Source organism: Mus pahari, chromosome 6, assembly GCF_900095145.1.
Source record: "Mus pahari chromosome 6, PAHARI_EIJ_v1.1, whole genome shotgun sequence".
Lineage (NCBI taxonomy): Eukaryota > Metazoa > Chordata > Mammalia > Rodentia > Muridae > Mus > Mus pahari.
The window spans coordinates 100,241,312-100,254,900 of NC_034595.1; the positions used below are offsets into that span (position 1 = coordinate 100,241,312).

At 40.9% G+C, this 13,589-nt stretch overlaps 1 protein-coding gene across 1 annotated transcript in view; it reads right to left on the reverse strand.

Moving 5' to 3' along the window:
• Positions 1–13,589, reverse strand: part of Kif1b (kinesin family member 1B) — a 127,695-nt gene that overhangs the window by 98,076 nt on the left and 16,030 nt on the right. The window contains exon 2 of the mRNA XM_021201226.2: positions 12,957–13,131. Within this exon, the coding sequence (XP_021056885.1) occupies positions 12,957–13,062 (106 nt within the window). The 5' untranslated portion in view covers positions 13,063–13,131. The remainder of the gene's footprint in view (positions 1–12,956; positions 13,132–13,589) is intronic.

The following is a 13,589-nucleotide window of genomic DNA, read 5'->3' on the forward strand; positions in this document are numbered from 1 at the left end:
CATATTTTGTTCAGTTACAGTTCTGTCAGAACATGAAAAAGTACCAATTCTTAGCACCTAACACCTTGACTTGTCATTTCCCTGAGGAAAAAAACAAAAACAACCTATATCAGAACACAGCAAGTTCACACAAAATCCTTTTCTTCCTCCTTACCAAGCTTTTCTGTCCATCTTTGAAGCTTCTTATAGTAATACAACCAAGCTGGGTTTCTTGTTTGTCTGTCTGCACAGTGCAGACAAAAATAAAATAGTACAGCTTGGCATGGTGGTGCACGCCTTTAATCACAGCACTTGGGAGGCAGAGGCAGGCGGATTTCTGAGTTCGAGGCCAGCCTGGTCTACAGAGTGAGTTCCAGGACAACCAGGGCTACACAGAGAAACCCTGTCTCGAAAAACCAAAAAATAAAAATAAAAAATAAAAATGAATAATAATTAATATATACAGCTTGGCATGGTGGTGCACGCCTTTAATCCCAGCACTTGGGAGGCAGAGGCAGGCGGATTTCTGAGTTCGAGGCCAGCCTGGTCTACAGAGTGAGTTCCAGGACAACCAGGGCTACACAGAGAAACCCTGTCTCGAAAAACCAAAAAATAAAAATAAAAAATAAAAATGAATAATAATTAATATATAAATAAATAAAATAGTACAAAAGTCAACATCATTGCAAGAGTTATCAGAAAATACAGAAGACATGGTGATTCCTACTTCTTTTTACAAATAATGTAATTTTATGTGTCTGGGCGTTTTGCTTGCATGTGTGACTATGCACTTTGCACATGCTCATGCCTGAAAGGCTGGAAGAGCATCAAATTCCCTGGAACCACAGTTATAGATGCTTGTTCACCACAAAATGGGGGCTGGGAATTGAATGCTGGTCCTGTGGAAAAGCAGCCAGTGCCCCTCTGTTCTACTTCTTAAGTCTGTATCTATCTATATAATTTATAAAAAATTGTTTAAGCCAGGCGTGGTGGTGCACACCTTTAATCCCAGCACTCGGGAGGCAGAGACAGGCGAATTTCTGAGTTCGAGGCCAGCCTGGTCTACAAAGTGAGTTCCAGGATAGCCAGGGCTATACAGAGAAACCCTGTCTCGAAAAAAAAAAAATGTACATATGTATATACTACACACTTGGGGGAACAGTAAGGCCAAGATCTCAGCCCAGGCTGACCTAAAAGTTGTGTTCCTTCTACCTCCCCCTCCTGAATACTTGCAGTCACCACCAAAATTAAGTCTTATTCAAAGGCTGCTTCCTAAGTCCTCTTTTATAAATCTGAAAAGCAGCTACAACACCTGAGGTCTGAATGTATCATTCTTCCTGAATCAAAAGGAATAATGACCTTTCATCCAGAAATTCTTCACTTTGCCTTTGTGTTCAAACTCCTAATTCTACTGTTTACCTTAAGAAGGCCAGAAAAGAGCAGGATGGTCTCGCTGTCTACAATATAGATGAACACCGTTAAAGCAATTAACCCACGTGTCTCAAAGGCCTGAGTTTAGTTCAGTAATGAACCAGAGTTAATCCTGATCTCCTTGCAGTCACTTCGAGTAAAGATTAACCTCAGAGGGGGCTGGAGAGATGGCTCAGCAGTTAGGTGCTTACCGCTCTTGCAAAGGACCAGGTTCAGTAGGTACCTACCACTCATATGATGGTGCACAACCACCTCTAATTCCCATTCCCCAGAGGCTGACAACTGCTGGATTCTCTGGGCTCCTACACAAATAAACTTACACAGGTACACACACATACACATAAATAAAAAACATATGTTTTTTTAAAAAGCTAAAACTTAGAGGACTGGCAAGATGGCTCAGCAGGGAAAGATGCTTGCCATCAAGAGACAACCTGGGGTTGGGGGAAAGGGTGCTGAAGAGATGGCTCAGTGGTTAAGAGCATTTCCAAAGGTCTTTACTGTAATTCCCAGCAACCACAGGGTGGCTCACAACCATTGTAATAGAATCTGATGCCCCCTTCTGGTGTGTCTGAATAAGTAAATCAAACAAACAAAAAAAAAACAAAAAAAAAAACCTTGGTTTGGTCCCTGTGTCCCCCATGATGGAAGAAGGGAACTGACTCCCTTATTCCCTCACCTCCCCCGTTTCCCCTTTCCTGCTTCCCAACTGTGTTACCACAGCATAAATATACAAAATGTTTTCATTACTGAACCCTAGAAAACAAGACTGTTAAAAGAAGATTTGTATTTAAAGCCCTTCTTATTCTGCAGAATAAATTTGTTTATCTAATATCTCAAAGTCACTAATGTAGTAATTATACTGTTGTCGACAAACTACCAAGACTCTGCCTGCAACTATAATTAAGATATCAGTGTGGGAGCTCTGTAACTTTAAATTAACTTTTCTCAAAAGCATGTTTAGGATTTTCTCAAAAAGCATGTTTGGGTTTGTTAAAAATCCTAGTGATGGACTAGGCACGGTGGCTCGTGCCTGTAATCATCCCACTCACGAGGCTGAGGCAGGAGGATGATGGTTTGAGGACTTCTAAGGCTGCACAGTATGACTCTGCCTCAAAAACACAAAGCAAAAAGCCCAGTGATACCAGAGTAGCCTTCATCTGCTGAAAGCATCCTACATCAAAAATTAAGGAAAAAGGGCACAAAATAAAATATTATATCCACCATTTACATTTCAAAACCATGAAATCAAAACCTAAAGGCATAACCTTTTAGCGTCTTCTGCCAATACAGTAGAGTCTTCTGCCAATACAGTAAAAGGGGCAGAAAACATAAAGTAGATTTGAATAAAATACTTATAACCATAAAATGTTTTAACCATTTGAAATAACAAACTACATCCCTAATGTGATTTAAAAAGAAAGAAACCCAAACAGGTATAATTATGTATGTTCATCATATACTCAATCTCAAAGATATATACATTATACAGTCAGGGCTATATAAAAAGACTCTATCAAAGAGAAAAGGGGCAGGGGTATGGAAAGAAAAGAAAACAAGCCACAACTCTTCAGTGTCACCATATGATCATTCTTTAAAACAACAAAACATGAGACTAGAGAGACAGTTCAGTGGTTAAGATTGCTTTTCCAGAGAACTCTGGTTCATTGCAATCACCCACAGGGCAGCTCACAACCTCCTGCAATTCTAGTTCCGGGAGATCTGACCTCTCTTCTGGCCTCCACAGGCATCAGGAGACCAGATATGCAGGCAAACAAAATAGAACAAAATTTAGAACACATATGCTTTACACAATTTTTTAAAATTCTAAAAGCTAGATATGGAGGCTCAGGAGATCAAGGTGGGAAGATCAAAAGGTGAAGCCAGCCTCAAGGACACAGTGAGATCCTACACGCCCCATCAAAACAAACAGCTGATCTTCCTAAGCAAATATTTAACAATTTTAGGAGCTAAAGCTAGGGCCAGGGAGATGGCTGAGAGGAGAAAGTACTAGCCACATACAGAGGTACTGACCAGAGGCAACATAAAAGGTGCGGTGTGGGTCGGCAGACAGCTCAGCAGTAAGGTGCACTTGCTGCTCATTTCCAAGGCCTAGAGTTCAGATCCCAGCACCCACATCGGGCAGCTCAATAACACTTGTAACTCTTACCCCCAGGGATCTGACACCCCTGGCCTCAACAGGCATCACTAACATAAACATGTGCACACACATAAACAAACCACAAAGGCCAAGGAGACTGGCAAACAGAACGATGGCAGAATCAAGAGAAATGCCTCAACAAAGCAGAAAACAGGAGACCCAACTCCAGAATCATTTTTTTACTGCATTCTCTGCTCTGCCAAAACAAAGGGCTTCTGAGAGACCTCCAACCTTTCCTGTCTCCTCCCTCCCTTATAAAGATGCCCCTCCCTGGTGCTTTCCAATGGGCCTCATACTACTTCAATTACCTTTATCTCTAAAATAACCCAAAAACTCCAAAAACTTTTGCTTGCTGAATAACAAAAACCCAATTTCCTGCTTATACCCACATCATCCACATTACAGAACAATACAATTGTGAAAAGAATTTAGTCTACTATAAATTCACAATCCTTGACAGAGCAATCACCGAATGCCTACCCTCCCTAACAAACAGAAGCAGCAGACCAACCCTCCATTTCAGATCTCACTGGGTTACCACAAGCAATCACATGCTATTGGCATGGATATTTAAATTTAACTTTAAAATGGACATCAGAAAACAAAGACCAGGTTTCCTAGCAGATCTTATTGCTAGGAGGGCATAGGGGCACACACTTTTCATTCTAGCACTCAGAAGGCAGTCTCAGCCCACCCTACTTTACATAGGTTTTCCAGGAGAGCCAAGGCAAAAAGAGATTTCCCATGGAGGCCAGAAGAAGGTGTGGGATCCCCCTAGATCTAGAGTATTGGATGGTTATGAGTCACCCACCCCAGAGAATGACAGGAAATGAACCGGGTCCTCTGCAAGAGCAACAAGTGCTCTTAACTGCTGAGCCACCTCTCCAACCCCCAGTTGTCTCTTGCATAGTTGTTTTGGTATGAAAACAATGTAAGCAGTTTAAAAGCTTATATGTAATAAAATCAGTTCTTGGGCCAGTAAGAAACCCAGGCATTTACCACCAAGTCTGATGAACCATCCTTGATTCCCAGAACCCACATGGAGAAAGAAGAGAATCAACTCCCACAAGTTGCACTCTGCTCCACATGTGCACTGTGGCACAAATACTGCCCCCCCAACACACACACACACACACACACACAAAATAAATAATTAATGCAATTTAAATGTTTTAATGCAGTCCTTAGGCCAGCAAGAAAGCTCAGCAGGTATGAGCACCTCCTGTGTGAGCTGGATCTCCAGGACCACGAGCCACAGGAAGACAAAGCTGACATTCCATGGTCATCCTCCACATGTGCCCCAGCTACCACATACACACACACACACACACACACACACACACACTCAAGAGCACACACAGGGTAGAATACATTTGAATAAGTGGATGGATGAAAAGCAGTTCCAAATATACACAGAAAAAGTCTCACCCAACTTATACACAATTATTTCTGACTTTAAACTTACATTCCTAGCTAGCAAAATGGCTCGACCAGTAAGGATGCTTACTGCTGAGCCTTATGAGTTCAACCCCTGGAATCCACAAAGTAAAAAGAGAAATGACCCACAAGGTGTCTCTGACCTCCACACAAGTGCACAAACGCACAGACATACACAAAAAAATAAAATAAGTGCAAAAAAAAAATAAACTCTGACTAAAAAATAACTTTGGTACTAAGATTAACCACAAAATTATTTTTCAAATATCCTCCTACAAGTATATATCATTGTATTTGATCCTTATAAATGGTCCTGGGTTAGATGGTTGGAAAGACAACAGCTTTGCCCCCATTTGCTGATTCTGGAAACTAAAGCCTGTCTCACATGGTATGCAGTGGCTCTTTCAGTGAGCTACCTCAACCTCAGGATCCCCATTTAACAAAAGAGAACCCCATGACTCAAGAGTCTGAAATAAACCATGACACTGAAACACTGACATAAGCACAAAGAACACGGGCTACTGAAACCATGAGGCACTGGAGTTAGACCGGCGTGACTTCATGCAGGCAAAGCACATGGTCTACCTCTGAGCTGTCCCACTAGCTTTGGAATCCCACTGTTTTGTTTTCTGATAGCTTCGCACTGCACAGCTGGGACTGGCCTCACACTCATTAAGTAGCCCAGCCTGACCTGAAAAGCCAGATCTCTTGCCTCAACCTTACAGGTCTAAGCCTGGATGAAATCATGGTCTTGAAGAATATTCAAGAAACAGGAAAGGCATCCAACAGACTATTAAATGACAGACAACTTCAACAGTTTCACCAGATAAAGGAAAAGCATTGTACAAACTATGTTACTCTCACTGAAAATGGAGAAAATAAAAGAGCCCTATTTCTATTCTTGTTTTTTTGTCTTGGTATTTTAGAGACAGGGTTTCTTTGTGTAGCTTGGACTGTGCTATAACTAGTTCTGTAGGCCAGGCTGGCCTCAAACTCATGCACACCTGCTTGCTGTATCAAAGGTGTACACCACTACAGCCCAGCTGTAGGAACAGAAATAGGAAGGAAAATAAAAAATAAAAAAAGGCAGATATCTGTGAGTTCTAGACCAGCATGGTCTAGAAAAACAAAACAAAACAAAACAAAAAATTCTCTCTCTCTCTCTCTCTCTCTCTCTCTCTCTCTCTCTCTCTCTCTCATCAAGTATGACTAAAGAGAAAGATAAAACAAATTCTATTTAGTGAATGCTTCTTATTGAAGGTACACTAGATAAGAAACACAACCTCAGAACTTGTCCAACTTTATGAGACCACTGTGCAAAGTAAAAACCCGTACGTCAGCACTGTGTCCAACAGGTGAGGCCTACAGTAAAGACATGAGGAGGATCATCACAGGCAGACTAAAGAAACCTGAAAGAGTAAGCTATGCATCTACTCGCTCTGATTCTGAGAAACGGATGAATAGGGCTGGATGGATGCTCAGTGGTGAAAGTGTTTACTATGAAGCCTAATGACCCAAGATTGATCCTTGGAACCCACAAGGTTGACTAAAGAAAGAATCACCTGAGTTGTCCACACACACACACACACACACACACACACACACAAATAATATATATAAATACCCGTAATACCTAGAGAGTAATAAATCTATAACAACAATATCTATAGGCTAACTATTCTAACACTACCCAGTATGCCCTAATATAGAAAATAATTACAACACTGACAACAATTACTGCTGTAAAGTGACAGTTAAATCCAAAGAATCCTCTTTTGTTTGTAGAAGCAGCCAAAAAAATACATCATCTCTCTCTTCCTCAATGCAGTGCTATAAATAGAACTCCACAGTAGGCATTTCTAAATAAACACAAGACAGACCACACACACACACACACCCATAAAAACAGATTCCAACACTAATATTCTATTAAATTGTGTTCATAAAGTCAACTAACTCTTGGAAACAATTAGATAAATAGAAACAGAAGACAGAAGAAATACTTCTAATTTACCAAAAACTAGTATTATTTTTATCACATATAAATATGTCTCAACATGATATGCTGAATACTTTTTTTTTAAAGCTTTATTTATTTATTATATGTAAGTACACTGTAGCTGTCTTCAGACACTCCAGAAGAGGGAGTCAGATCTCATTATAGATGGTGGTGAGCCACCATGTAGTTGTCGGGATTTGAACTCAGGACCTTCGGAAGAGCAGTCAATGCTCTGAACCACTGAGCCATCTCACCAGCCTGCTGAATACTTTTTAGGCAAAATAAAAACAAACAAACAAACAAAAATACTAGGTGTCAAGGATGTCCCTCAGCTAGCAAAGTTCTTGTCTAAAGCATAGCACCTCATATACCAGACAGAACTAATGCATGCCTCTACTGTCATATACCAGACAGACTAATGCATGCCTCTACCGTCATATACCAGACAGACTAATGCATGCCTCTACTGTCATATACCAGACTAATGCATGCCTCTACCATCATATACCAGACAGACTAATGCATGCCTCTACTGTCATATACCAGACAGACTAATGCCTCTACCGTCAGCCTTCAAGAGGTACAACAGAAGGAGTTAGAGGTCAGCCTGGGCTATAAGAGACACTGTCTCAAAAAAAAACAAAACAAAACAAGACAAAAAACAAAAAAAATTTCAAGAAGGAATGGAAAGAGGGAAGGAGAGAGAGAGAGAGAGAGAGAGAGAGAGAGAGAGAGAGAGAGAGAGAGAAAACAGGGTATTCCTGATATCTTGTCTATAAATGAGAGCACAATCTAATCTTTATGATCCTGAACTTTAGTCTAGAAGGAAAAAGTAACATAAATGGCCCAGTGAGTAACAGTGCTGGCCCATGGAAGCCTGATGGCCTCCGCTCAAGCTCTGGAACCCACAAGAGTGAAAGGAAAAAAGCATCCACAAAGTTGCTCTCTGACCCCCACACCCACAGTGCGATACACGTCTGTTACACATACAGTGATAGGTAGGTAAGCAGGCAGGCAGGCAGAGCAGTAAACAAGTAAACTGGAAGAGCTGAAGAGGGACCAGAGGGGAAAAGCCCACCACAAAGTCAGTAGCCAACACATAAGCTTGTGCACAAGAAAGGTGGCCTTCAAGATCCCAGTCTTCCCCACCCTTGACAGTACTAAGAGAAGGCCCCTGACAGTGCAGGACAGGACCTGGATATTCTCTCACTTTTGTGAAACACTTAATCAAGTAGACACATGGCTTTAGAAGTAAATAACCCCCTCTCTGTAAAAGGAAGGAGCAAAAGCGTGGCGGGAAGATTTCAGAAGTCAGAGGCTGTGGAGCAAGACTGTTTCTTGGACAAACAGACCCTAGCTTCTGCTGTGCACAGGCACAGAGTACCCAACCTCCTCCTCTGCATGACTGATTAGTTCATAACAGAAAAATCATACAAATGTAAGAGCATTCCTTCCTACAAGTATGTAGTGGCTCCCAATTGTAAACCCAACACTCAAGAGACTGAAGTAAAATAACCATGGGGATGAGACAAGCCTACACTATAGAGTAAGGCCTGTCTCAAAAAAGCAAACTAATCAAATAAAAGCATTATTTTCTACATCAACCCTTCTCAAATCCCCACAGTGGTCATGCCGTATTTTCAATTAGTCAAGTTGGAGCATACTCTGTGTCTGTTTTGATATGCATTATTTGGTTTAGAAATGCATATGTATGAATGGGAAAGTCTTTTAAAATGCAATGTAAGCAATCAAAATAAATAAATAAATAAATAAAAGCACAAAACTACTTCTATTCTACTGGGTTTACGTATTAAAGAATAAAAATGTTAAGATTCTAGTCAAAGGAGACAGATAAACAGATTTACTCAACAGCAAGACAGAATTCTACAGAAAACAAAGCAAAATATTACAATTCAATCCTACACCCCATGAGAAAACCAGCTCTACCCACCTCTTTGTCTGAGGGAGTGTGTATGCACTCAATGTCTCCAAACTTACACACATAGCTGAAGCGTGAGTGCCAAAACTGAAATCATTGCTTTTGACCCACCCTCCTTTTTACTAAATAGATCAAAAAAATAAATAAATAAATAAAGTAAAGGAGGGATCCAAATGGATATTACTGAACAAAGCCATTTGTCTGTGTTCACGACTCTAAAATATTTAAATATTTGTCTATGCCAGAAAAAGATTCCTAAGACCACAGGGCACTTAAATAAAAAGGCTACCTGCCACTAAACTTTCAAAATTTACATATTCCTCAAAGTGTTCTTTATGCTTTTCTACTCTGTGTAAAAATTATTATGGAAGGGGCATCCACACTCTGTTGCACTCCATCTGCAAGGAGCTATAATCCTGTGATCAACAAGCAGGCCAGTTTACCAACATAGCAGCCTTCTTCTTTTTTTTTTTTGTTTTTTTTCCAAGACAGGGTTTCTCTGTGTAGCACTGGCTGTCCTGAAACTCAGAAATCCACCTGCCTCTGCTCCCAAGTGCTGGGATTAAAGGCGTGCGCCACCACGCCCTGCACATAACAGCCTTCTTTAGCTGCTAACACATATGGCTATGACTTAACCTTTTTTTTCTTTTATTTATTTATATGTCTGTTTATACAGTGTTGTTTTCTATTTTTATTATTTTAATTGTGTGTGTGTGTGTGTGTGTGTGTGTGTGTGTGTGTGTGTGAGTGGGTTGGGCATATGTGCACATGAATATGTCAGATCCCCTTATTGAAATTACAGGCAGTTGGAAGTTGTCTGATATGGATACTGGGAATCAAACAAAGGTCCCCAGGGAGAGCAGTGTTTGCCCTTAACCACTCAGCCATCTCCCCAGACACTCAGCCATCTCTCCAGCCCCATTGTTTTCAACAATGCTACAATTAAAAATGCATGCACTCGGGGCTGGTGAGATGGTTCAGTGGGTAAGAGCACCCGACTGCTCTTCCAAAGGTCCGGAGTTCAAATCCCAGCAACCACATGGTGGCTCATTACCATCCATAACAAGATCTGACGCCCTCTTCTGGAGTGTCTGAAGACAGCTACAGTGTACTTACATATAATAAATAAATAAATCTTTAGAAAAAAAAAAAAAAATGCATACACTCTCTGAGTACCAGGACAGCCAGGGCTAAACAGAAAACCCTGTCTCAAAAAAACAAAAAAAACAAAAAAAAAATGCATGCACTCTCTCACCCAAGACTAATTTTTTTATTGATTCTTTGCAAATTTCACATCATGCATCCCAATCCTATTCATCTCTCTATTCCTCCATATCCACCCTCCAACCTCTTAACCTCCCCCTACAAAAGGAAATAAAAAAAGAAGAAAAAAATCTTGATTGGAAGCTGCACTATGTCACAGTGTGTGACACACTATAATCTTTGTCCACACATCTTTTCTTGCAAATGTTCAATGCAATAAGCCATGGTCTAGTTTAAGACTTTTGGTTTCTGTTTTTTAATAAGAACACTTGTTGCCCTTGCAGAGGACCCAGGTTTGGATCCCAGCACCCAAGTGACAGCTTACAACAATCTGTAACTCTAGTTTCAGGAGATCAAAAACACTCTTCTGGTTTCCTCGGATACCAGGTATGTACATGGTACACTTATATACTTATAGGCAAAACACTCATAGTCATACAAATAAAACAAATCTTTTTAAAAAATAGCTTTAATCTATTTATTCCTCAAGCATACCCTCCACCTGTTGAGGTTTGTTCTGTTGCTATGTACTGTAATGCTAAGCATTTAGACCCAAGTGATGCTATGTGACTTGTCCCCAAATTATTTCTGATTGTGAATAAAGGTGCCTATAACCTATAGCTGGGCAGAACTGAGATAGGAGGTCTTAGTGTCTGAGGAGACCACAAGGAAGCGGGAAAGGAGGAAGAGAGAAGATGCCATGAGTTAGAAGTCAAGAAAGCATAGCCATAAGGGTTAGTCAATTGGAATTAAGAGCAGCCTAAAGCATAGTAAGTAATAACACAGGGTTATCAATAGGAATAGATTTTAACAGCATAAAGGGTAGATATCTATCTAGCCTTACTGCTAATAAAGGCTTATTATAAACATAAAGTTGTGTCTTTTATCCAGGAACTGAATGATCAAAGGCAGGTTAGAAGCTCCTAATTGAGATTAAATATTTCAGCACCTGTCTCATTACAGAGCTATTTCATTTGCCCTTTCCCAAACCTACATTTGTAGCTTTCATCTTTATCTTATGTACGAGTGTGTGTGTGTGTGTGTGTGTGTGTGTGTGTGTGTGTGTGAGTGGCACATGCACTTGTGTGTGAAGGCATGTAGGGAGCAGAGGTCACTCCCAGATGTTACTCTCAGGAAGCCATACACCTCATGTACTAAGGCAGGGTCTCTCAGCTGGCCTGACACTTGCTGAGTCATGCTTGTCATCCCCTCCCCAGCAATGTGCCTTCACATTCAGCTCCTTAATGAGGGTTCTGGGGATCGAACTCTGATCCTCACGCTTGCACAGTAAGCACTTCACTCCCTGAACTAACACCCAAGCTCTAATTTTTACTTTTGTTTTAAGATATGATATTGCTACAGCACCAAAACTGGGTCAGTCCTGCCAGCCTCTTCTTGCCTTGAGCTCCTGTTGGCTGAGGTTACAGGTTCACAGCACGATATTTTCCTGAATCCGTATTTTGTAACAAGCATCACTTTGATCACTTTGATTTTTGTATCATGATCACTTTCAGGACTGGGGATTACAGCTCACTGGTAGAGTTCCTTGCTCACAGGCACAAAGCCAGGTATGGTCGGCAGCACATGCCTGTAACTCAGCATTCAGAAGACAGAGGCAGGAGGCTCAGAAGTTCAAGGTCACCATGCTTGAGCCCAACTTGGAATATAGAAGACCCTATCTTAAAAAAAATTTTTTTTTTCTAAAAGAAAAGAATTTAAAGGGGGGGGGGGTTGTGACTGACAACTTAATTATTCTACATGGGGAATCTACACTTTAAAGAGTTTTTAGAAGCAAAAATTTTGGTACTTGGACAGCTGATCAACACTGGCCCCTCTTTTTTAAAAAGGAGAAAGTGAGCAGGGCGGTGGGGGCGCACACCTTTAATCCCAGCACTTGGGGACAGAGGCAGGTGGGCCCTCTGAGTTTGAGGCCAGCCTGATTTATAGAGTGAGTTCCAGGACAGCCAGGGCTACACAGAGAAACCCTGACTCAGAAAGAGAAGTGGAGGGGAGGGAGAGAAGGAGCAATCTCTGTCTGTGCGTCTTTCTGTTTCCTGATAGTTGATGCGCTGGAACCGGCAACCTCATCCTCCTCTATGAACCAGCTATGCCTCTCCTGCCACACTGGGATCACACGCCCGACTTCCTTAGCCTGCTTTGTGAGGTTACAGTCGACAGGCTGCAGCACGTCCCACTGTCCCAATCAGAGATTTTCAGAAGTCCACCGTGAGACTGCAGCAGTAACCACTCTGAAAAAATCAGTAATTCTACTTTATTACAAAGCACACACTAAAAGATGGTAGTGTCTACTTGTATTTAAAATCATATTTATCATATTTTGCCTCATATTACAACCATAACCAATGCTCAACTCAACCATTATAAGTCAAGAGAATGAGTTTTATCTTACCAAGCTCAAATTATATTTAATAAAAAAAAAAAAAAACCTTGGGGCTTTAAAGTTACATTTTCCTTCAGACTTTAGTGAAACCCACTGCTTAAACCTTCACTCTCATAGAATCTAAACTTGATAAGTAAGGATTAACACTTGAGCTATTCAGGGTCGCTCAATTACAAAGAATGAAATAAACAGTCCATGCTTAAGTACTACAGCAGTCCTAAGGGGACACACTCAGCAGGTCATCCTGAATTGGCAAAGGGTTAGGACACAGATGTTCATGTACTCTGATCACAGCGAGAAGGGAAGGGAAGGAAGACACGCTCTGATGGAAACAACTTGTACTCACTGGTCGAGTTGCCTTGCATCTGAATGATGCACTTGGACTCCTTGCTGGTCTCTCGAGAATTGAAGGGCCTCACTCGAACAGCTACCTTCACCGAGGCTCCTGACATTCTGATGGCCGTATATATGCAGTCCAGAAGTAAAAATCAAATCTTCTTTTGAAGTTATGTTCAAGGTTCCTTTAAAAGAGAAGCATTGTACACAAGGTTGTCAAAATTAAGGGACACAAAGGCTGACTCACAAGAGCTACTGTTTCAGGTCTATTTCTAAAAGCCTGCGTATTATTTCCACTACAATCTTATATTCCCAATAGTCATTTACCAAACTGTAAAGATGAAAACCATTTTCCTATCCTATTATCTCTTTCTCAAACCCTAAAAAGTCTCTAACTAATTAATTAAAATAACCTGCAAAGTCACAGGCATCAGTCTCCCTCTGTGTGTCTCCAGGTCACTCTCCAGGAAGAGATAAAAACAAAACTATCTGTTCATTGAAGATTTCTTAAAATTGTAAGGTTCCATCTGAACCATTTATTGCCCTTTTTCTGGTTGGTTGGTTTTTTGTTTTTTTTTGTTTTTTGTTTTTTTTGTTTTTCGAGACAAGGTTTCTCTGTGTAGCCCTGGCTGTCCTGGAACTC